General features: G+C 34.0%; 1 protein-coding gene across 2 annotated transcripts in view; it reads left to right on the forward strand.

Annotated features, from left to right (window-relative positions):
* The window catches only part of glsb (glutaminase b), an 81,573-nt gene that overhangs the window by 41,872 nt on the left and 15,269 nt on the right, over positions 1-24,432 (forward strand). Inside the window, exons 8-15 of one of the 2 annotated variants that reach the window (XM_015359152.2) lie at positions 2,669-2,701; positions 2,785-2,843; positions 3,079-3,145; positions 6,493-6,543; positions 7,976-8,152; positions 10,006-10,137; positions 11,725-11,817; positions 14,237-18,698. In XM_015359152.2, coding sequence (XP_015214638.1) covers positions 2,669-2,701; positions 2,785-2,843; positions 3,079-3,145; positions 6,493-6,543; positions 7,976-8,152; positions 10,006-10,137; positions 11,725-11,817; positions 14,237-14,386 — 762 coding nt within the window. In that variant the 3' untranslated portion in view covers positions 14,387-18,698. Of the gene's footprint in view, positions 1-2,668; positions 2,702-2,784; positions 2,844-3,078; positions 3,146-6,492; positions 6,544-7,975; positions 8,153-10,005; positions 10,138-11,724; positions 11,818-14,236; positions 18,699-24,432 lie in introns of those variants that run through there. The other variant, XM_006636663.3, reaches the window with a different exon arrangement.

Raw genomic sequence — 24,432 nt, forward strand, 5'->3', positions numbered from 1 at the left:
GTTCCAAATGTATTTTGCAACTAGGGGTTGTGAGACAAGTAGTTTGGGAGGTAAGCGTTAATCCAAATGTGACAGTTGGAGACCTCATAATAAAATGTCATCTCCTGGATGAAACAAAAATTGCTCAGCAGTTTTATGTGAAAAGTGAAGGCTTTTTAAGAAAATACTCCTGGCCATCTGTGAAATGTTGCAGGGTGGGGGGTTTATTATGAAGATGAAACTTGGCCACAAATGCACATTTCAACATAACAATGATCCAACGTATCCAAATTAAAAAAAAATAAATGTTAATTGAACAGAAAATAAATGTGCTTGAGTTATCATCTCCTTCTCCAGATCTCAAATCAATCAAACATTTGTTAGAACTCAAAAGGGGAATTAACAAACAAAATCCTAAGAATATAAAGACCTAAGAACAGTTGTGCATAAAAGGAATGGTCTCGAATCCAGAACTTTGTTATACAACACAGTGTGACTGTTGCTGTTCCGTGTGGGCTTGTGCCCTCCGCCGCTTCACACCACCCATTTCGTCCCGCAACACCTGGGGCGTGAACCCTGGTCTCCAGCATAAAGCAACAGGGAACCAGCCGCATGAGCTGAAGGAGACCTGTCTCAGCCAAGGGAGCTGAGGTCCCTGCTACGTGCAGGGAGGGCAATGACGTCATCGTGTCTGAACTTGCTCCGCTACAACAGCAGGTGTCTTGTCAGTATAATCCATACCAGAGCAAGCTTTGCAAAGAATTAGATTTATTAACACAGGGATATGAATAGATATGACACTTGTATGTTTTGGATTTAATTATGATAAATAAGGCTTAACCCTGTGCAAAGCTATTAAGATTACAGTATAACATTTTTTAAGCAAGATAAATGATCTGTTCTGTAAATCTTTCTGTGATTAGATTTTTTTTGTTCCTGTTTCATCTTTTGCATGAATAAATCTGGAGGGCACTATATATTATTAGAAATGAATTAAACGATCACATTCGAGCAGGGAATTTGGGATTAGTTTAAACTACTTCCTCTACCACATTTGATCATTTAAAACAGTTTGCTCAGTTCAAGACTAACAGAAAGGTTCTGTAGAATTATCCTGTCAGAAAACAGAATGGCTTTTTTTTCTCACCTTTCGTACAGATTAAAGATTTACAGGTTTAAACTGTTTGTTACTGGCCTAGCCTTTTTAGAGAAGTGTCTTGAATTACTAAATGGCATTGTAATTATCATATTAGACACTAAAATATTCATGCAAAAAACCTTAAGAAGTTTATTACAAGCTTGACAGGGTAATTTTGTGGTATCATTCTGTTTTCAGTTTTTCTTTTGTTAAATTAAAACCTATGTTTTAACACATTAAAACCCGATACACTAAAACCAGGTCTATTTTTTGTTCCAAAGTAAGGGAATATATAATATTGAGGAAGATTTGGAATAACTTTAAGCAGGTATCAATATATTTTCCTTCACCAAGTGTGGATCAGTGGTCTATAAATTGATGATCTTGAAGAAAAGACAGGGGAGAGCATGAAGTCTTCCCATGAAGAATTTATTCAGTAGAGACTGGAGCTTCCCTTAAATGGATTTGTCTAATGTGTTTTTGAAAGGCTTTTTTGTGGTTTATATGTTGTTACGTATTTTACAGCATTAGGATCTATGGGATATTTTGACTACTGCAACAGTTCAATGACGTTGGTAATTTTTTTTCTTTCAATTTCTTTCCTCATTGAACAAATCTGGATTTATTCTGTTAAAAGGAATTTTCTATTTAATTTGGTTCAGCAAGGCAAGCATCAGTATAGAGTAAATGTCATTGCCTTCTTTGCAGTACCATATATATGTATATGTGTGTATTTGCAATATTTGTAATTTTATAAGGCAGAGTAGTGTATTTACAAGATAAAGTTCTGCACCAGTACTTTGGAGAGATGGGGAATATAAGGTTAACACATTAGTCAAGACTGACACATTTTTTCCCTTTTCAGCCTGGTTGCTGGCTGTGCATGCTACACATCCTACACACAAAGCCAGGTTGTCAGTGCACAACATACTAATGACTGCTGATATGTGGAATCCTGCAGATGTGTTATCCTAAATCCACTAACACAGTGGGAAATGTGATTGGCTTTTTGCATTTAATGAAATACAATGCTGTCCTGCAGTTAATAGTACTTCATATGTAATTTGTTTCTGGCTTGTTCATTTGTGTTTGTTTAAAACCAAAAGATTGAATCTGATGCACTGAATTCTGTATATGGTAAACATTGGTACTGTCTGTATAACACAACATCTTTATATTAAGATTTGAGATACCAGTTTCAAAAGAAAGATATTAATCATCAAATTTAAAACATAATCATTGTAAACACTAAAAATGTATTGTGACGTGCATGTATAGAAAACATTAGCCACTTCAGGTTTAGTGTGTATAGCAAAAGCTTACTAAATAAAATAACCAAACTGTATCTATATTTTTTGAGAAAATTATGTTTATATATAATGTTTTGTTGATGTAAGTATCCTTATAGATTTTAACTGGATAGTCTTAAACCTTCCTAAAAGTTTCATTTTTGTGAACATAATTTACTTGCAGTTTTAGTTGTAAATAGTGGTGTACATTATTTTTTCTAAAGCTAGTAATAACACTTATTTTGATCTTTTTGTCTTTCAGCAAGGAGTGAACAATGCAGAGAAGTTTGACTATGTGAGTACTACTTGGTAGTGTACTGTTTTCTCATATGAAGGTATACTGCAGCTAATTTTTCATAATCAATTTTTACTTTGCAGGTTATGCAGTTTTTGAATAAAATGTCTGGCAATGAATATGTAGGATTCAGCAATGCCACGTAAGTATTTTGTTTGTCTGCAAGTAGTTGTTAACATCCGTAGAAAAAGTGAACTGACCTAGTTTAATATTCCAAATAGTGAAGGTATTCTAATGTTAACAGTTACTGTACTTTTTTTTATTAACATTGAAAAAATATTAAGGCATCTCTTTGATGTGCAATAATTCACATGATTTGGATGAATTTTCAAAAGTGGTTTATTCAATTATTGCTAATGGATTTCTTCTTCATGCAGCTTCCAGTCTGAACGCGAGTCTGGGGATCGGAATTTTGCTATAGGGTATTACCTGAAAGAGAAGAAGGTTTGTATAAAAGTTGCACCAGTTGCTTGAAATGTCTGCCTGGTGGTTCTCTATCATGTTAAATATGTAAAAATCAGCTTTTGAATAGATTTTATTGCTTGTTGGTGCTGTGTGGTGTTCACATTGATTGTTTGGGTTAGTTTCGACACTCTAGGAATTACAGTGCTTGTGAATTTATTTATATGTAGGGCTTAGTGTTTTTCTTGGCTAATTGTCTAACATGAACTTCAGTCCTGCTGATCAAGAGGTGTTTTTGGCAGGTCCAGGTAAGCTCTTTTAAAGCCATGCTATTCATTTTTTTTTGCAGTATCTTAATCATCTCAACCAGTAATGTAATTATTGCAATTTACATACATAAACATCTAGAAAACCAGTGACATATGACTGTTGACAATTATAATTATAATAATAATTAATAATAATTGCTTACACTTATATAGCACTTTTCTGGACACTCCACTCAAAGTGCTTTACAGATAATGGGGACTCCCCTCCACCACTACCAATGTGCAGCATCCACCTGGATGATGCGACGGCAGCCATAGTGCGCCAGAACGCTCACCACACATCGGCTATCAGGGGAGGAGAGCAGAGTAATGTAGCCAATTCATAGAGGGGGATTATTAGGAGGCCATGATTTGGAAGGGCCAATTGGAAATTCCTTTCTTTTCGAGAAGCGCCCTGGGATTTTTAATGACCACAGAGAGTCAGGACCTCGGTTTTACATCTCATCTGAAGGACGGCTGTTTACAGTATAGTGTCCCCGTCACTATACTGGGCCATTAGGACCCACATGGACCGCATGGTGAGCGCCTCCTGCTGGCCCCATTAACACCTCTTCCAGCAGCAACCTTAGTTTTTCCCAGGAGGTCTCCCATCCAGGTACTGACCAGGCTCACACCTGCTTAGCTTCAGTGGGTTGCCAGTTGTGAGTTGCAGGATGATATTCAATTATTCAATAGTTTCACGGACAATGCAGTAGTAAATTAAAATTATCATCAGGAACATATACTACATACAGTGTAAATATAAAGTGTCACAGAATTGTTTTGCTCTGTTTGAAGACATGAAAAATACTAATTAAAAAGTAGTACAGTAACATAACTAAATAATATTTTGTTATTAAAATGTATTATTGCCAGTTGTGAACTGTCTATTGTGTAGACAGTCTACTGTGTAAAAACTTTCTTATGCTTATGCATTCCACTGCCTTTGTCTTTTACATAGTGTACATATTTGTTCACAGATGTATATTCTTCAACAGAACCTGGAACAGAACGTTATGGCAGGGTATTCACATTCTAACTGCATGCTTCTTTAAGGTTAAATATCCCTACCATGAGAAATTAGTGATCTTGATCTAATTTCTCAATTTTAATTAAATGTCTTTTGTCCAGGCTGATGAATGTTTCTTAAACATAAAAGTATGTGTTTTGTGCTGGCTGTGCTGTGCATTTGCCTTGACAATGCCCAGTATGCATTTATTGTTGTGAGTTGCAGCCATATCACCCTGCAACTCACAACTGGCAACCCACTGAAGCTAAGCAGGTGTGAGCCTGGTCAGTACCTGGATGGGAGACCTCCTGGGAAAAACTAAGGTTGCTGCTGGAAGAGGTGTTAGTGGGGCCAGCAGGGGGCGCTCACCCTGTGGTCCATGTGGGTCCTAATGCCCCAGTATAGTGATGGGGACACTATACTGTAAACAGGCGCCGTCCTTCGGATGAGACGTAAAAACCGAGGTCCTGACTCTCTGTGGTCATTAAAAATCCCAGGGCGCTTCTCGAAAAGAGTAGGGGTGTACCCCGGTGTCCTGGCCAAATTTCCAATTGGCCCTTACTAATCATGGCCTCCTAATAATCCTCCTCTATGAATTGGCTACATTACTCTGCTCTCCTCCCTACTGATAGCTGATGTGTGGTGAGCGTTCTGGCGCACTATGGCTGCCGTCGCATCATCCAGGTGGATGCTGCACATTGGTGGTGGTGGAGGGGAGTCCCCATTACCTGTAAAGCGCTTTGAGTGGAGTGTCCAGAAAAGCGCTATATAAGTGTAAGCAATTATTATTATTATTATTAATTCCTCTATTTTACTGTATGTTTCGTGGACACTGTTTTTAACACACCGACATATTACATCAACTGGTCTCTTGCCATGCAATTGGATAGAACAGAGTTTCCAAAACTCATACATTCTTCAGAATTATTTTGCTTTTTAATACCACTGTATTTTGGTGTCCATTTCAGTTTCACAAGCCTGTTCTGCAGCTGAATACCAATTACCTCATCATGTTATACATAGAGCAGTACCTGTTGCTTAGGCTTTGTTTAACATTTTTTCATACGTTCTATATTGTTTATGTACTTGTTTTCTTTCTTAGACAATGTTTAAAATGTTTTTCACGGTTTTCTTTCAGAAAATTATTTGCATATGTGTTTCTCACAAAGGCTACCATGGCATCATTACATGGTGAATTTGGCAGCATGATTCAAAGAATGTCAGTTTGTTTTGAATATGTAACTGGCCTTATCTGTGACAAATATAGTCACTTTTTGAAGCTCACTTCAAAATACAGTGTACTAGGTCAGATGTTTTCAACATTGATCCTGAAGGAACTGTTTTCTTTTGGTTTTTGCCCTAGCCAAGTTCTTAATCAAGGGTAAATTTTAGTTTTCTTTTGGGGCATTTTGTACATTTATTTTTAGCTCTTAAAAGGTCATATGTATTGATTAGAAGCCACTGTGCTAGGTGGAACTTTTTGCTCTTTTATATTCTATAAAATATTTTTTGATGTAATTCAGTTTTTCTTTAACTGCATGAATTCATTTTTTTCATCTACCATTTAACATATTTAGTTTCTAATTATATAACTAATCTCAAATTTTATTTTTAATATTTGTTATAATTTTTGTAATGTTTGCAGAAATTAGAATGCTCATACTGTAGGTACACCTGGAAGATAATGAACTTCAGATGAGGAGCCTAAAGGTCACGTAGTAAATCAGTCTCCAGACTATTTTATGTTGAGTGAAAGCTTTAAAGCTTTGTGAGGACCAGAATTTGGTAAAAGCAATTTTTTAATATGGTTCAGGTGGGTAGCTGCATCAGCATGCGTAGTCTGCAAAGGAACAAGTAAAAGGTTTATTCCATGATGAAAAGAGAAGAGAGAAAATGTTTTCGCTGTGAAGCCTTCTTCAACTGTGAGCATTTTTTAATGTGTATACCATTTGTGCCAATTTAATGCTGATAGTCTTTTTTGAGAACTATGTTTCTGGGAATGGTAAACTGATATTTATACATTGTACAGTTATCCAATTAAAAAAAATCTGTTTTTTTCTTTTTCTTTGCAGTGCTTCCCTGAAGGAACAGATATGACATCAATACTAGACTTTTATTTCCAGGTGAATTTGTTTTCTACTCTAGTCTTACGGTATTAAAAGTAACAATTACATCATCTAGCAAAAAAAAAATAGTTTTGTGTGTTCAATTTGCTTTGATCGGTAACAAATGTAAGAAATATTTAAACTGCAGGCCTCACAGAAGAGAGCAGAATGATTATTTTTAATGATCTTTTCCGTGTAATTAATGTTGTCTTACCGGGATGTTGCATTGTTTAGACAGGGCAAAAGTTTGCATTTATGCCATCTGATACATTTTTAAATTTGACTGTCATAGACTGTATGAGTAGGGTTCATTAAAAATATTTAAAACAACAGGACATGTCTGACCCTACTGACACTATTTTTGAACTAGCACAGTGGAATATAGTTTTACTAAAGAATAAAGTTTAAATAAGAGCAAGTTTGTACAGAATATATTTTTAGCTGCAGTTAAACCTGCTAGACAGTTTCTGAAGGTTGATAGTAACATGGGTATTGTAATTAAGCAGGAACGGTCAAGAGTGCAATGGCACACTCACTTTCTCATTTAGCTTTTGCAATGGATGAGTTTGTGCCATCTGTATCTCAGGATATAACTAAATGAGTCATCATTTACAGATATAGACTCAATAATAGAGTCTAATAGAGTATAGTAGAGGCATAAATAATGTAAAACATGTTAGTAAGTGGTAGAAAATAAAAAATGGTAAAAGTATTGTGCAGTTAAGATTAAACAGATATAATGTGCTCAAATGGAAAAATAAAGAAAAAAGGAGAGTAATGTATTATATTGCATTAAGTCAAAATAACAGTAGTCTTCCAAATGCTTAAGCATTAAGTACAGATTAAATTGAATGAAAATTAAGCACAAAACCATTTTTACAAGATTGATGAGCTGATGGAAACTGTGGTAGCTCAGTGCGATTTTTGCTGACTCTTATTACCAGCTAGAAGTTACTAACTTACCATCAGTTACCAAGGCACATATCCATAAGCCCAAAATAAAGTGCAGCAGCACTTTGTACTGTACAAATACCCTAAGAAGTAGACACAATTGTAACAATATAGCCACCCCTTTGAGAATACAAAACAATTTAAAATCAAAATTGGTGCACAAGTATCTTAGCCGAAAACTTCTGAAAGTCTCCAGGTTTGTTTTTAAAATCTTAATATTTGCTTGTGCTTGGAAGGATTAGAAGATAAAAATGTTTCAAAACAGGCTGTTTATATTTTGTATTTTAAGGTGAGAGCATTTCTTTGGTATTTCTTTTCATTATAAGAATACACCCTTTTTTTCCCCATTTTGGATGAACTGTATATTCCTTAATGAACAAAATTAATTGGTAGTTTCCGCAAAACTTAAAATTGGTCTCTAGTTGTGTTGTTTTGAATACAATCTGAAAGCTTGTAGCTAATGTAATGTAACTGTTTCATACCAATTTTTTCTCAATAGTTATGCTCTATTGAGGTGACATGCGAGAGTGCCAGTGTAATGGCTGCCACATTGGCTAATGGTGGGTTCTGCCCCATCACTGGTGAGAGGGTGCTGAGTCCAGAGGCTGTCAGGAACACACTAAGTCTGATGCACTCTTGTGGCATGTATGACTTTTCCGGACAGTTTGCTTTCCACGTAAGTAGAACCACTGATGTTAACTTCCCATGTCATAAAGTCTGACAGAAAATCATCCAAAATAAATTTTACAGAGACATCCAGTCATTAATGTGAGCCTAGTAGGTTTTACCATTTGCTTATAGAAAGCTATTTTTACCACACATCATGAGAAAATTGTAAGCTCTTAAAAACTGAAATGTAAAACTGGTGATTCATATGGCACTGCTCTTAAAAGGAATTCCTTTTAAAGGTATAGCAAGATATTTTTTCTAGAACAGCAAGTAATTCTTATATTTTATTATTTTTAATTCAGAGTCCTACGTGCAAACATTCGAGACATTAGTAAATACAAGTTATGCTTAAAAATCGCTTTTCTGTATATTGAAAATATGCAAATTCAAAGCTTTGGTTTTCTGTGTGTATAGACTAATGTTGGCAAACATATTTGTTTTCCAAAAGTCAATGAATATGGAATATTCAGTAATATGAATGGAAGAACTTGGCAGTGGTCACTGGGTACACTCAGAAAAAACTGTTAGGTGTGCTAATTGAAATAAAACTTCTATTACTACTTCTACCAAAATATGTAGAAATCACAATTTTTCAACACTGCCAAAGAAAGATTTGATCAAAAAAAGGAAACTCAAGTACTTCTGTGAAACATCTTTATAACAAGCATTTACACATTGTATTGCTTTAGTTCATCTTATACTTTACTAGCAGTGTGTTTATGATTAGTATTAGATATCCTAATGCTGAGAGTCCCCAGCCTTGCTTGGCCTTTGAAATCTAATTAGGCTGCAAAGTGATAACATTGCTGTTAATGATAATTAGTAGTTTACTTGACTACTTAATACATCAAATCATTTTGAATCAACATAATTGCTTGAATTATAAGAGGTGGTGCTAGGTGGCTCTTGTTTTTATTTGAACCATTTGTTTTATTTGGTATTATGTCAGACATGTTTTCCAAATTATGACAGGGGGTCCACTTTTTTCCAGAAAAACATAGAAAACAACTGTTTTATTTTTTACCTCTGTGACATGTCTGATCTTTCATCCCTTTCTGACAAGTATGTTCATGCTGAGCTATGTGTCTAGCCCCATTTACGTTCTTCTCAGAGTGCTTTAATAATGAAAACAATAACAGGTGCTGAATGGCACCTAATTTGTTAAATATGTTAAGTAGTTGCTGCGGAGATTTGACTATTTGTACATTTAGCTACTTGTATGTTTCCAGGACAGAATGATAGACATGTTAGAACACAAGAATGATCTTGTATTATATTCCAAATATTGTTCCTGAGATGAATAGATATTCCAGTTATCATTATAGAGTTGTACCTGCAGTTGTTTTATTGATTCCTCATAAACTTCAGTGTCATGTAAGTTAAGAAAACATTTAATGTAAACATTTTAATCTTGTTAGGCTATTATTCTGTCCCAACAGTATAATGTCACATATTGTAGATCCCAATAACCAATTTGTATTTTTTTTGCATTAATTTTCTTTCCAATTATTAATTGATCAGTTGTGAGTTTTGAAAAGAGACCTGGGCCAATCTAAAGTTTAACGGGTACCTGAGCTGTGAGATTCCTATTCCAATCTTAATTTTTGGTGCAGTTTGACATTTTAAATACCATGGGTCCTACAGCGCTTTACAGGAAACGGGAGTTTTATGCTCACAAGCACCCAGCAAGTCATAGGTGTCACATGTGCAGGCAAGCTAATGATTCCCTGGCAAGTTGAAGCCCACACTGCTGTACTCAATCAGTTACGGATAATGTGATCTGTCAAGTACAGTGTCTATACTACAGACTTTATCTACTGTTACTGCTGTCGGTATAATTGTTTTTCATTGATCATACAGGTTGGCCTCCCGGCTAAGTCTGGAGTTTCAGGAGGCATTTTGCTGGTGGTACCCAATGTGATGGGCATCATGTGCTGGTCTCCACCTCTGGATAAACTTGGCAACAGTGTCCGGGGAATCCAGTTTTGCACAGTAAGAGAACTCAGAGGTTTACACACCAAATTCACACCATTCAGTTGTGGCCATTTGAAACATACTACAGCAATGCCCCAGTGCTGCTTCTGTTAGAGCTAATTCGCCATATTGTCCTTGAGCATCTCAATATGAGTATGAGCATCTCAGGCTGACAAACTAACTTTTCATTTTTATATAGGGTTGTAGTAAATAGAAAAATATTCTGGACAGTCATTTTGTCAGCCTGAAATGCTTATAAATGCAAGGTGGAAGCACATTTAAAACAGCCTGCAGTTGTGCATCCTGCCACTATTTGTGCTAAAAGCAAAATGCAGAACAGCGCAAAAACTCATAAGTCAGTGAGAGTGTGGCAAGATACGTATATTTAAAGTATGGTCAATGCCATTTGTGTTGCTTGTTACAAAATGTAAAGCCCGCCCCAGAATGCACTGTTACCTAGCCCAACATAGGTTACAAGATTAGACTAAATGTTGAATTTGTAATTAAATCATTACAGACCTCGTTGTTTTTGTTTCTAAACATATATGCATGTTTATGTTTGAGAGAGCTATTTTAAGTTGTTTGGTTAGATATGGTTCCCTTTATTGGTAAGTAAAGAAAGGAAACTTAGTGTAATCACTCCCTTCACACTAGGTCAACTTGCTCCTGCTCTTGAAATCTGTCTAATTCTCTTTCTTATAATATATATTTTTAAATTATTTTCCATGTTACACTCAAAGAAATATGACTGTGTCAAATAAGGAAACCACAGAGTTTTTTGTTAATTAACTTTTATTTTATTTTGCAGCACAGCACTGGTATTACATAGAGGCATCACTTTGATAACAGGTCTACACGCAAGACACATCTAACCCTTTCCTAAAGGAAACTGAATAACTAAAGCATAACACATGATGCATCGCTACATAAATGTTAACTCTGCTATGTTAGCATAGCTTTGCCTTTACTACAGAGACAAAAATGCAGTGGAAGTGGATGCCCATATTCACTCTCCTAATGCGCAGCCCAGAAATAGGCGAAACTGGTCTGTGAATGTGGGAAAAGTGGTCACTAAAACTTTTTGTGAATATGCAAAATTATGATTATTGAGTTTATGAATACACTGCTACAATTAAAATCCATTAGTGAAATGTTTTTATGTAATTGATTATTAAAGACCAATTCTGTTACAAATGATAAAAACAGTATACTTAAATTGCTTAATAATTTACTTAATAATAATTTTGTACCCCATCTGGACAATCAATGTATATATTTAGTGAGCAACGGTTACTACCTACTAAATATTTAGATGATTCCATACTGTTGTCTAATGGGGTGTATAAAAAACGTATGTCAAATTGAATTAACATGGTGGTATAAAGAGACAAAATAAGCACGGTGTGTTAAGCTGTTAAGTAATTATGGGAATAGTATTAGTATTTCTTGCCTGTATTTTAATGTAAAAGTGTGTTATATTTAAATTATATAATAATTCTGGAGACTGTGAAGTCATTTAATTTTTTTATTGTCAAATTATACTTGGAATCTTAAAATACATTCTTAAAACAGAATTGCCTTACACTGGATTGCTATCTGTTACAGGATCTGGTGGCCTTGTGCAATTTCCACAACTATGACAACTTAAGGCACTTTGCAAAGAAACTCGATCCTCGCAGAGAAGGAGGGGACCAGCGGGTAAGTGAAGTTCTAAACTTTAAAATTTAAATATTGTTGCACATTACCACATTTTGATATGTATGTGGTGTTTTGTAGTTCTCTTTCAAATGTAAAAAAGTGTTACCCTTACCAAAAGTGTTACCATTATTGAATAGGTTAATATCCCTCTTTACCTGATTAACAGAACTTCCATACCAATAACTGCAACAGTGTGCACCTCGTTTCCTGTCAATATCCCAGCATGTGAAAAGAACCTATTCACTTTTTAATTCCATTATCTTGTGTTGAATGGTCAGTTTTTAGCATTATCTTGTGTTGATTGGTTGATTTTTAGTAACTGAACTCGTACAGTTTCCACACATTTGCTTGCTGTCTAGGAATCTTAAGAGATTGTGGTTGATACAATTTCCACAACTATGATATGACCTCAGACCTTCATTTTGATCCTGCTTACTTAATGAAAGAGACTTTTCTAATGTGCCCCTGCCTGTGGGCTATCTCAGAGTTAATGAGCAACAGCCTTGCATAATTTGCCATTCCATAATTCAGCAACCAGTGAAACGTGCTGTTGGACCTTGACTTTTCCAGGTATAGTTCTGTCTGTGCTGTCTCTTAACGAGTGGAGACATTATCTGATTGCACTATCTGGATCTGCATGGCTGCTGTGTTGTTGCATGCAGTGGTATTATCTGGCTTCTGACTGCCTTCATGAGATGTCTGCCTCATAGAGACTCTCTTCGCTCCATGTGGTTCAGACCACATGGCTAACATTACAGCAGCATTTCAGTGTTTGTGGTACTATTATTGCTGACAAAGTGTTTTAATCATTGAATTAATTCTGTTTTGTTTGGTTTACTGTAGTTTTACTTGACTTGCCTTTTTGCTAAAAATTAACAATGCAGCATTTGCTCCTGCGTCATATTGGAATGTAACTTATGTGGTTCCAATAACAATGATGATGATGATGATGATGTGCTGTTTTATTATAAAACTAAGACTTTCTGGCAGAGTTTTTAGGCAGTAGTTTATAGATTTATATACTTTATAATAAAGATTATTATACAGATGATAAGTGTAGTAATCACATTATTCTCAGCACATGCTGTTTGTGTCTTGTTAGGATGCCTCAGGAGGACAAGCAAAAATTGTCTCCTGCTTGGCTAGGAGCATGCAGAGGTCATCTTGCGTTACATAGTCACCTCAGGTGTGCATAGAAAAGGAGACTTAAAGTTTTTAACAGTTAATTTCTCATTAGTGACAGCATCTGTAGCATGGCCCTGACATTGTGTGTAATATACTAAGTGACATCTTACTAGAACCTTATACATTACAATCTTGAATCCTTTGATTTAATTAGTCTGTTTTAACATTGTTTGCAAGACACCTATGTCTTTATTTATAAGTAGCCCATTTCTGACATTTGTACCACGTTTTAATGTTAATATCAAGTAAACTGGGTAAACCCATTCAGTAATGGTAACATTTCTGTTTCAAGGAATCAAGGCTGTACAAATAACCTAATGTATTTTTTCTGCATTAATATTGCAGCCTGATTTAATGTAGTATGATTTTCTATTTTACAAAATTAAACAAGTAAAATCAAGCTTCTGTAAGAGTTTATATTGGAAAAAGTTTGACTTGCGTTTCAAAAAATGTTAAAAAGATCATGTATTGTTTATGAATTTCTTCATTTTGAAAATTTGGTAAATAATATTCCTTTTATATTCTAAAGGAATACCCACATGTACAATATATGTATATACTATCACTTATATTATACTATTGTATTTCTACTAATAATATCCTACCAAAATATAATGTAATTTGCCTAGTTATATTGTTTTAACATGTTGTTTGTGTTTGATATTTTTACAACAATGTTTACAACAGTAAATATTGTTTAGAGGTTGTATAAATGGCTGCAAACCTGAATGTATGTCTAAACATTTTCGTATCTTATCTGAAAAAAAATCCTCTGTTGTGTAAATTAATCTCTGTAATGTGTAAAAGATGGTTCTTGTTTTTGCTGCTTTTATCCTCTTTTCAGATGGGTTTATTATTCAGTACTATGCAGTAAAGGTGTACATGATGATGTTTGCTGCATTAATCAAAAAATTAGATATTACAGAACAGTCTTCTAATTAAACTATATTTTGTTTCAATTAAACTTTATAGCCATTTTAGGAATGTAACTCTTAGGTAGAGTGGTAAGTGAATGTATTTTTGGAAGTGAAAAGCTAAGGTAATCCTTTTGAAGTAAGTTCTGTAATCACTGAAAGTCGAGTACCAGGATTTGCGTTGTGAGAGTAATTGCATTGTCAGGCTATTGGGGAGTTTTAAGCTTTCTGAACTAATTTCCAAATGCTCAAACTAAGTGCCACTTCTGTTCTCCATGTTTTCAAAAGAACTAATGTATTATTCATGTTGCTTAAAACAGCAGCATACCTTTGGACCAATGGATTACGAAAGCCTTCAGCAAGAGCTAGCTCTTAAAGATACTCTCTGGAAAAAAGTGTCTCCTGAGTCCAATGAGGACAGCTCTACAACTGTAGTGTATAGAATGGAGAGTGTGGGTGACCAAAACTGATGTGGAGGACCTCCTTTCACAATGGGCTGGGTTTTTTCTCTGATAATACTATATAGGTATTTTTTCTATAAATTATTTATTCCATTCGGGTCTTGTAGATTGTGACTTTAATTGTACTGCATAATATTTAAATCACTCCAGTCTTACTGTATTACTTTTGGGCTTGGTCATTTATATAATATAAGCAATGTAAATGCTTTCAAATACCAAAAATCAGAGAAACTGAGTGTAAAAGTTCTTGGCAAGTAGCATTGTGTTATGTTTTAGTTTTCTGAATATAAAACCAAAGAGCGAGGAGTAATATGTATGACATACAGTTACAAAACGTATATATTGTATTTAATTTTAAGTACATGATTCCATGTGCATAGCTAGTAATAAGACATTTATTATACATACATGCATGATTATATACAGTGCCTGTAAAAATCTACACACCCTTTCCAAAGTAACACATTTTGTGGCCTAACAGCCTGAAATCAAGACACATTAAATCACAATTTATTTACCTCAATTTACACATTGTAGCACAAAACCGTGAAAAACACATGCTCAGAAATTCTGTTTAATAAACAAACCCTCAAGTTATTACTTGGTGGACACAACTTTTGCTTCAATTACAGTTACAATTCTGTGTGGATAGGTAGCACCAATGTAGCACTTCTAGATTTGGCAAAGCTTGCCCATTACTCCATACAGAACTGTTCAAGAGCAGTCAGATCGCAGGAAGACCTTTGAAGGACTGCAACCTTCAAGTCATTCAACAGTTTTTCAGTTAGATTAAGGTCCGGCTCTGACTGGGCTCTGACTGGGCCCTGACTGATGTTTTAGCAGCTTAAGTGTTACTTTAGCTATGTGTTTAGGGTCTTTGTCTTGTTGAAAGGTGAACCTATGTCCCAGTTTCAGCGATCTAGCAGTAGGCAGCAGGTTTTCCTTAAGGACTTTCTGTACTTTGCTCCATTCTTTTTCCCTGTTATCCAGACAAGTACCCCAGTCTCTGTCAATGAGAAATGTCCCAGCAACACTTTATGGTAGCGATAGTGTTCTTTGGGTGATGAACTGTGTTGGGTTTGAATCAGCTATAATACTTTGCATATAGGCCAAATTAATATCATATTAATAGTAATAATATCAGTAGTATATTAGCATCACATTAATATTGTGTTGCTGTTTTTTTCAGTAATTACATCCTTCTTTTCTCCTTCCTTCTTTGCCCTCCTGCCTTACAGTCCAGGAGTGCTTTGGATATTGTCTTCTTGTCATCAAGTTTAGATGAATATCTTGATCTAGGCAGGGTCTTGGAGGTGCCATATACCTTCCACTTCTCAATAACAGTCTTTACCATATTTCAAAGAAAAGCAAAGGATGATGAAATCTTTTTGTATTTGTCTCCTGCTCTTTGCCTACCCACAACTTTATCTGGGAGGTCTTTTTGATAATTGACTCTTTTGTTTTAGTTGAATTAACCACCAGACCAGATCTAATTTGCTGTGTGTGAAGGTAAAATAAATTCTGATTTAATGTTTTCTTGATTTCAGGCTGTTAAACCACATAATGCATCACTCTTGAAAGGGTGTGTAAAGACACTGTATATGAATCTTCATCATTTTCACTGTGTGCCAGCAAGTCTTTAAATTAAACATGTTTTTCTTGAAAGGATTTTGATGTACACTTTTTTGCGTACACCAAAAATTATCCCTACATCCCCATGCCAAAAAATGTATCCAGATCTTAATCTGTAAATTTCCCTTGATAATTAAAGAGAGTAACATAAATATAATATTAACATATAACAGTTCAAGTACGTAGCTGCGTCAGCATGTGTAGGCTGCAAAGGAACAGGTAACGGGTTTATTCCATGCTGAAAAGAAGGGAAACGCAATGTTTTGGCCGTGGAGCCCGTTTCCTGTTCCTTAATATATAACATATAAAGATTCTTAAATTTTCTGCACCTTATTTTCTGTACAATAGCTGTGTAACAATTAAGTCTTTATCAAGTTTTTATTGATAATTTCTTGTTGAGGTGAATATTGATATCAAGCTGAGGTACTACTCAGTAGTACTAGTAGTATTACTCTGAATTACTCAGAATATATGCAGTGCCTATTTCTGTTCATGAGTGGAATTGTTCCAAATACTGACCTCATCTTTGGAATTAGACTTTTCTATGTTTATACGGGCTTCTGTTTCTTAATCTATTTTTTATCTTCTGTTCATTGCAAGTTAAAACTGTATGAAAGAAACCAAATTGATCTATAGACCAAAAACTTTAATTACTCAGCTGTGTTATCATGCGGTGATATGTATTTATATACAGTATTTGTTGTCTGCTTTTGTACTTTACACATTCCTGTACCAGTTTATTTTCTGAAAACAGTCAAATAAAAAAGGCTAGTGGGCCATTTAACTAACGTCAAACAGAGAAAATAGTTGTGATCAGCTGAATTGTACTGGATTTAAAGCATGAGTTGTTTTTTTTCTGGATAATCTCAGTGCATAAATCAAATAACTCACAAGAGCTGTAGAGGAATAACCTGAACACCGCACAGCAAGTCAGAAGTGAGTCAGAATGCTAATTTCTTTAGATCTTAATTTGTTTGACATGTGTTATTGGAATAAAGTAAAAGGCCATATGTTTGCACAAGTATTTTCACAGAGGCCTTAGATATTAAGCTGCAGTGTAACTTTCGAATTTTTAAAAGGATGTAATTTTAATAAGGTTGGACAAAAAATGCCCAGACGCATGTAATAATTTCAGGTAATTTTACTCAAATGTGATATGTAATGGGTTAATATTCCAAAAATATCTTAATCCATAATTTTATGTTTTTCATTTTACTACCAGCTGTTAGCTGCTTTAAAGAGTTTTCATGTTTATGTTATTGGATAGGAAATCTTTAATTATACACAGATAAATGAACATGTAATTCAATCTGATTTAATTAATTCAAAAGCCAAATTTCTTAATGTATTATTTTAGAAATAAATCCACCATCAATCAATGTTAACCTAAGCAGGATAACGATTTGTTACAGTTATAGTAAATGATAACAACAGCAATAATAATAATTTTAGAATTGGCATTTTTGGCAAAATGATTGGGTATTCGCTGTTACATAGGTGACCTTGGAACTGGAATTCTAGATGTTGGAAAGCTGTATGTAAAGATACATACCTAAATGACACAAAGGGGTTTTGTGTCATTACTTTGTGTGAGAACTGCATAAAGGAACAGTCTTGATATATAAGTGGCTTGATGTCTCTGCAATGACGGCGCTAGATAGAAATTACAGAATGTGTTATCAAAAGTATTTACTCCCCTTTGGCTTTTATTGTATTTAGATATGGAATTGTGTTTAATTGGCATTATAGGGTGTTGTTGATCAATGGCAAAAATACCAAAGTGGAAACAAATTATACAGATACTAAATTAATTATAAATGTAAAACACAAAATAAAAATAACTGTTTGCACAAGTATTTACCCCCATGGGTCCCCTTAGATAAGTCTCTACCTGCTTTGCACATCTGAATCTTTGCTTTTTCTTATTTGTAAAATTGCACAACCTCCCTCATGTTGAAGAGGACCATTGGTCAGCTACAATTTTCAGCTCCTCCCACAGATTTGTGATGGATGGAGGTCTAAGCTTTGAGTTGGTCACTCCGGGACATTGACTTCTTTGTTAACTCCGGTTTTTTGGGTCATTGGCCTACTGGAAAATGAATCATCTCCTTAGTCCCAGCTCTCCTGCTGACTGCAGCCGGTTTTCCTCCATTCAGCTAATTATGAATTAGCTAATGTATAATTATCAATATTCAGCTAATGTATTTGGTTGCACCAAAGCCACTTTAGGTATGGTATAGCAAAGGGGATGAATAACTAAGCAATCAGTTATTTTCTGATTTTTTTTATTGATTAATTTTCCAGGATCTATATAATAGTTTTTTTTTGCTTTGACATTATAGTGTTTTGTGTCATACAATGGCAAAAAATTTTAATTTAATACATGATCAGTCCATACTGTACTATAAAATGTAAAAATGTCCAAGGAGGATGAATACTTTTGATAGTCACCCAAGAGGCTAAATTTTGCTGTCATGTGATGAACCTTAGTTTTATTTATTAAAAATGTTCTTTGAATGCAGTAAAATAACAGTATTTTATTATAAATGGTTATCATTAAAATGTATTACTTTATTTCGTTGTATTTCCCATTTTAAGAAAAACTTTTATTTTTGTTTTAATTTTTGATAATTTTATTTTCCAGCATGCATATTTTTTGTATTGTTAAATAAATTCATTTTAAATCCCACCTTTGTTACTTCATGTTTATTTTGTTGCACTAAAATGTGTTTTATTTCTACAGTAAGCAATTCAACTCTACTAAATCCATGGAATCATCCGCCTGAATATTACTTAACTAATTGTTAACCTCTGCTTTTGATCATGATTATAGCCTGATACAAATTCAAATATTTATTTACTCTTTGTTCCAGAACTACACCATTTAATTGAAAAAAATGCATTCATCTTAAAAAGGATTAAGTTGTGTTTCTTTATTTCAGATTACATTTAATTAATACACATAAGTGAATAACTACAATTGCTCAGAAAAATCAGCATATCAAATACCATTATCCACTCTTCAAAGTATTGTCCCTTTTGTAATGCCTGTAACATTAATAACTATTAGGCATTTTTCGTTGAAATATTTATTTTTCTCTATTCTTTTTTCTAGAAATTTTACATTATATCAGCAGTATATATGGAGTCCCAGTTTAAAAAAACATTAAACTAACAGACCTTTCTATATGCAGACAAAGTCCATAGAAGCATAAGACAATGTTAAAAAAAATAAAAATGTTATCCCTGTTTAACTGGCATATTAATAAATTTCAATCCAGAAATCCTCTTTCCCACTTCATAGGAAGAAGTGTAGCTCATCTTGCATATTCAACTTAAGTGTAATGTTATATATACAGGGATTGTTAGTAAGGTCTGTGAATATGATAAAATATTTGCCTTAACAAATATTCATTTTGTTGTATTGACATACAAAAAACATAGAAAGGAATGGTTGTAACTACTATAACTAATATGCTTAACTATAACTACTACTACTAAACTTTTCTATTTATATATGTGCATTATAGTACTTTAAAAATCATATCATTTTGTTTGATTCACATACTTAAATGTTGTAGTCTGTTAAATGGACAATCATTAAAATGTATTAATTGAAGCAATGACATGTTCTTTTTCCACAGGATGGGATATTGTACATATATGACAGTGTTAGGTAATAGCATAAGTGTTGTAGTGGAAGATTGGAAAATTATAGACAGAGTAAGTGTAGCTTTGTGTTTAGCTAAATGTTGCAGTGTTTTGATGGTTTTGTATGTATAACCAAAAAGAAGAACCCTACATGGGTATTTACATTATTTGAAACAGCCTTTTCCTTTTCAAGTTCTACACTTGTTCTGTTTCTGGTAACACAGTTGGTAAAAATATAACAGAACCACAACACTTTTGAAGCAAGTAATATAATGAAGTTATTAGTAATTTTTTAAGGCATTTGCTAGTTGTGAGTCATTTGGCAGCAAATATTTTGATATTTTCTGTTTCACCTTCAAATATAAAGTTTGCCATATATATTTTTATTTATACCAAATGTTCTTATTTCATTATTTCCCTCTTGATTTTACCCAATTTAAAACATTGCCTGTACAGTATTTAACTCTGTTTTGTGTCATGGGAATATATGTTTCTCCATTTTGCTTCAGAAAAACCTTGCCAACTTATGTCTACCTTGAACTGTAATAGACCTTTTTGTAACTATGAGCTTGGCTTACATTTGCATGGACGGACCTGAGTAAAATTGAATACAGTATATTAAAAAGATCCAGCCATTCACGATGCGTTAAAACGCGGTGGGCATGGCGCATCATACCGCATCATACCGCATAACACCACATGTTAATTTAAATATGATAATAGTATCCAGAAGCACCTTAATAAAGGTTAACATCTCAGGTACAGTATTTGATCTGTTGCCAGAAAATGCCCGGTTTCGATTTAAGTTGTATACTCTTTAGATTTTTAATAATTTTAAACTGTGTATTACAGCATGTTAAGCATTAAACATTAAAAAGTCAATATATTTTATGAAAGCAAGATTTCTCAGTTGGACAAAAGTACACAACCTTCCACCTTCATCATAAATATGTTAATTATGCATTAATATTTTTTGCATCAATGTCTTTAACTTCTTAACTTACATGGGTTCTGGTTTTAACGTGCTTAACATTATTAAATTTATATTGTGTACTTCATGAAAAGTTATAATGTTTTTTCCTTTTCTAAGAATACGTACTGTAGTGAGAAAATTATTCTGTAAACTGAAGAGTTATAGAGCAGACACGTTGTGTATTGTGTATTGCCTCATACATTTGTTAAAATGTTCCAATTTCGATGTGATATGGAAGATCTTATAAACAGTATTAATAATGAATTACCTTGGAGAGGCTGTAAGCTCAAAGTATTACCGTGGTCCACTTTCTTTGTAAATGTCTGCATCAGTTTAACTCATTCAGCTGTGATTACGTGAAAACATTTCGTCTGGCCTTTACAGCTATAGCTTGTTAAGCAAGCGCGTTGGTGTTATGGGTTAGGTGTGTGCCTTGCATGCTGGAGGTCAGGGGTTCGAACCCAGCTGTCACCATGAGTTTTCTTTTAACAAATAAACATTTCTTTGAAAAACTAAAATAGCAAATATTATGGACACTATATTGACATTTTTGATATTTCTAATTATCACAACATGTTTGAAGCTGATTTATTAATAACAACAAATAATTTCAAACTGCTTGTATTTTAAAATTGTATTTTGTTTGGGGTGATTTGTCACTCACTGTTTTCACAACCTTCAATTTATAGAAGATTGTTAAACCCCACTGTTATGTAAATTAGACAGTTCTGCTCGAGGGATGGGATACATTTTCAGTAGCATGCTCTGTTGTCAATGTTGCTCTTTAACATAAGGCAACCAGCATTCAAATGTCCTGTTTTTTCTTAACACTCGTTTTTCCGTACTGTAGCTTTAAAACTTGAACAAAGACGTGTCACATGCAAACAGCGCGATGTTGTATAGTTTTGTATAGCCTGTATACTGTATAGCCACTACAGTATAGCTTGTGGAAAATACATTTATTTGTCCTGCATCAAAGTTTAACTCATTCAGAGTGCCCTACATTACAAACGTAAAGCGTTTCATTTTTTCTATTGCTACAATATCGACAGCAATGTAGTTAAAAGGAACATGTCAATACGTTTCCAAAAAAAACGTGTGTACCCAACTGAAAGAAGGTCACTTAAATCAACATGTGATGGTTTTGTGTTGAAGCATTTCTTAATGGAAATCTTTAAGTTAAACAAGGGAGGGGGAAAGGTTTTTTTTTTACAATTGTAGTAATCGGAGAACAGCCTATCAACACGATGGGTAAACAATTTTTTTTTATTTAAAAAAAATTCAATAAAACGGTATTTTGATTTTCCTGTGCAAACCGTATTCACTACAATACTATAATGAGTCCCTGAGGCATATCGTTCAATTTTCAGAATTATAAAAATTAAACCTTCGAGTTTGCACAAGAGACAAAAGGTACCTTATGAGAAGTCGTGTACTGCTTGTAAAGTAGCAGATTTAAAGTAGCTGACAAACAGCTAATTTTGCTTGAAGAATTAAAATCTGTGTGGACTGTAGCTTTATTTAATTGAGCAGTCACCTTGCTCTTACAAGCGGCTTTGTTAAGCAGCGTTTGTGTTACACATCACACCCTTTGAATGAGTTTTAATCAACTTTTGTCTGCCAATTATGCTGATGACCGTGGGCACTTTTCCTTCCCCCCTGGTGCGGGTTGACAATGCGGGAAACCAGTTTTTTATTTTACTGGGAGTGTGAACATTGAGTGAGCACTGGGGCATACAGTGAGACTAACACAGTGAGGTTACTGAGATGGATAGTTTTAGTAAATATGTTGAGAAATATCTGAATTTTTGCGACATAAAATTGTATCCAGCTGTGAATCAGCTACATGACCTTGCCCCCGTGAAATTGTGGGAAAGAGGTTTAGTGGGTAGTGTATTGACCATAGAGTGTTTTAATACACTATTATCATCCACAAGGAGTGTTCTTTTAAAGCAGAGAAGACTTCACCAAACTTTTTCAGATCTGTATGTCGCTCAAGCCATTTCTCTTTGACACTTTCTTTAGTCATAGAGGTGGGAAGACGCCTCCCCCCTCCCCCTTCCCTCTGCCGGCCTCACCTGTTGCCATTTTTATCCATTCTGTGTCCGAATCACAGCGGGTTCCAGGCTCTGTCATTTGTTCACAATGTTATTGACATCTGAAACAGTGTCTCATAATTAGGTATTTTAAAACACGAAGCTTTCGAAACCCGAAGAAAAAAATTACTCTGAAAAAGAGACAAGAAGCTTTAAATTATTATTAAATTAATACTATTAATAATGACCAGACACATTATTATAGTTTCAGTGGTATTTTTAATACCGCTTTATTATTCTCAATTTTAATTACAATATATACAATTTCTTTTTAAGGCTTGAGGAGTCTGTTAATATTGCCCCGCTGAATAAAGTGTTTTGAATTAAACTGGTTGAACAGTTGACTGTATTCACATTTGCTAATTCACGTATTTATTTCATTATTAATATAACTTAACATTGAATATGTTATAATATATATAAAAAAATGTTAATATAGTGTACATAATACTTCATCATGCGTGAATGAGTCAAATATAAATTAAAAGTGTTTACAAAGAAAGTGGATTACAGTAATACCACCAGCTATATAATTACATATATTTAGATCTTTAAATTAATACCGTTCTTAATTTTTTTAGATAAGCGTTTCCATATTATATTTCCTATTTAGCGGATTCTAAAGCATGAGGTTTTTTACTGCGACAAAGACCGCAAGTATTCATAGAAAAAGTTAATCACTTAACTCGCTTAACTTTGAATGTGTTGTGATATGTAAAAATGCCAACAAATTCAATATAGTGTCGATAATATTTACTATTTTAGTTTTTCAAAGAAATGTTTATTTGTTAAAAGAAAACTCATGACCTGAGCTGGGTTCGAACTCCCAACTTCCAGCATGCCAAACCCACCAACGTGCCGCTTGACAACTTAAGCTATAACTGAACAGGGCAGGCAAAAAGTTTCCAAGTAAACTCGGGTGAATGACTCAAATTGATGCATATGTTTACAAAGAAAGTGTACTACTGTGATATTTTGAGCTATATGAATATAATTATATCGTTATTCATTTCTTTAGATAAGCAATTCCATATTATAGTTCCTATTAATCAAATTCTAAAAAGTATGCATTTTGTACTGCGATAACAATCGCAAGTATTCATAGAAAAGGTTAAAACATTATAACTTTTTATATAGTATATAAACTTAAATATAGTCAGAAGGAGTACGTAAAAAAAATTCCAAAATAACCACAGTATGTATGAATGAAAGACATTAATGCTTAAAATGTTTATGAAGAAAGTGGAATACTGGTGTGTATTTTTTATTTAAACTACCAATACCAGCCATATACAGTTAACATATTATGTTTATGTTGCTAAATTAATATTGTTTATGAACTTCAGACACATTATGCTCCTCTTCTTTTTATGCTCAGCTACTAAAATTTCCCTTTATTTGTAAAATTCCATATTAATATTTAATATTAAGTGCATTTAAACATGCACAGTTAAGAGATTAAACGAAGCAACCAATACACGCTGTGTGCCGCCTGTCGGTTATGTTGGCCAGCCAATCACGTACATAATTTTGCATGGTATGGGGTTTTACTGTGCATTTTGAATGCCTGCATCTGTATATGTCTTACATTGAGCCTGCTACATAATTTATTAATCATCAAAAGAAACTACAAGAACTTTATGTATTATCACAAAAAGACAAAAACATTATTTTGCTGCTGATGTACTGACACTGTATTGAAC

This window comes from Lepisosteus oculatus, chromosome 12, assembly GCF_040954835.1.
Source record: "Lepisosteus oculatus isolate fLepOcu1 chromosome 12, fLepOcu1.hap2, whole genome shotgun sequence".
Classification (NCBI taxonomy): Eukaryota; Metazoa; Chordata; class Actinopteri; order Semionotiformes; family Lepisosteidae; genus Lepisosteus; species Lepisosteus oculatus.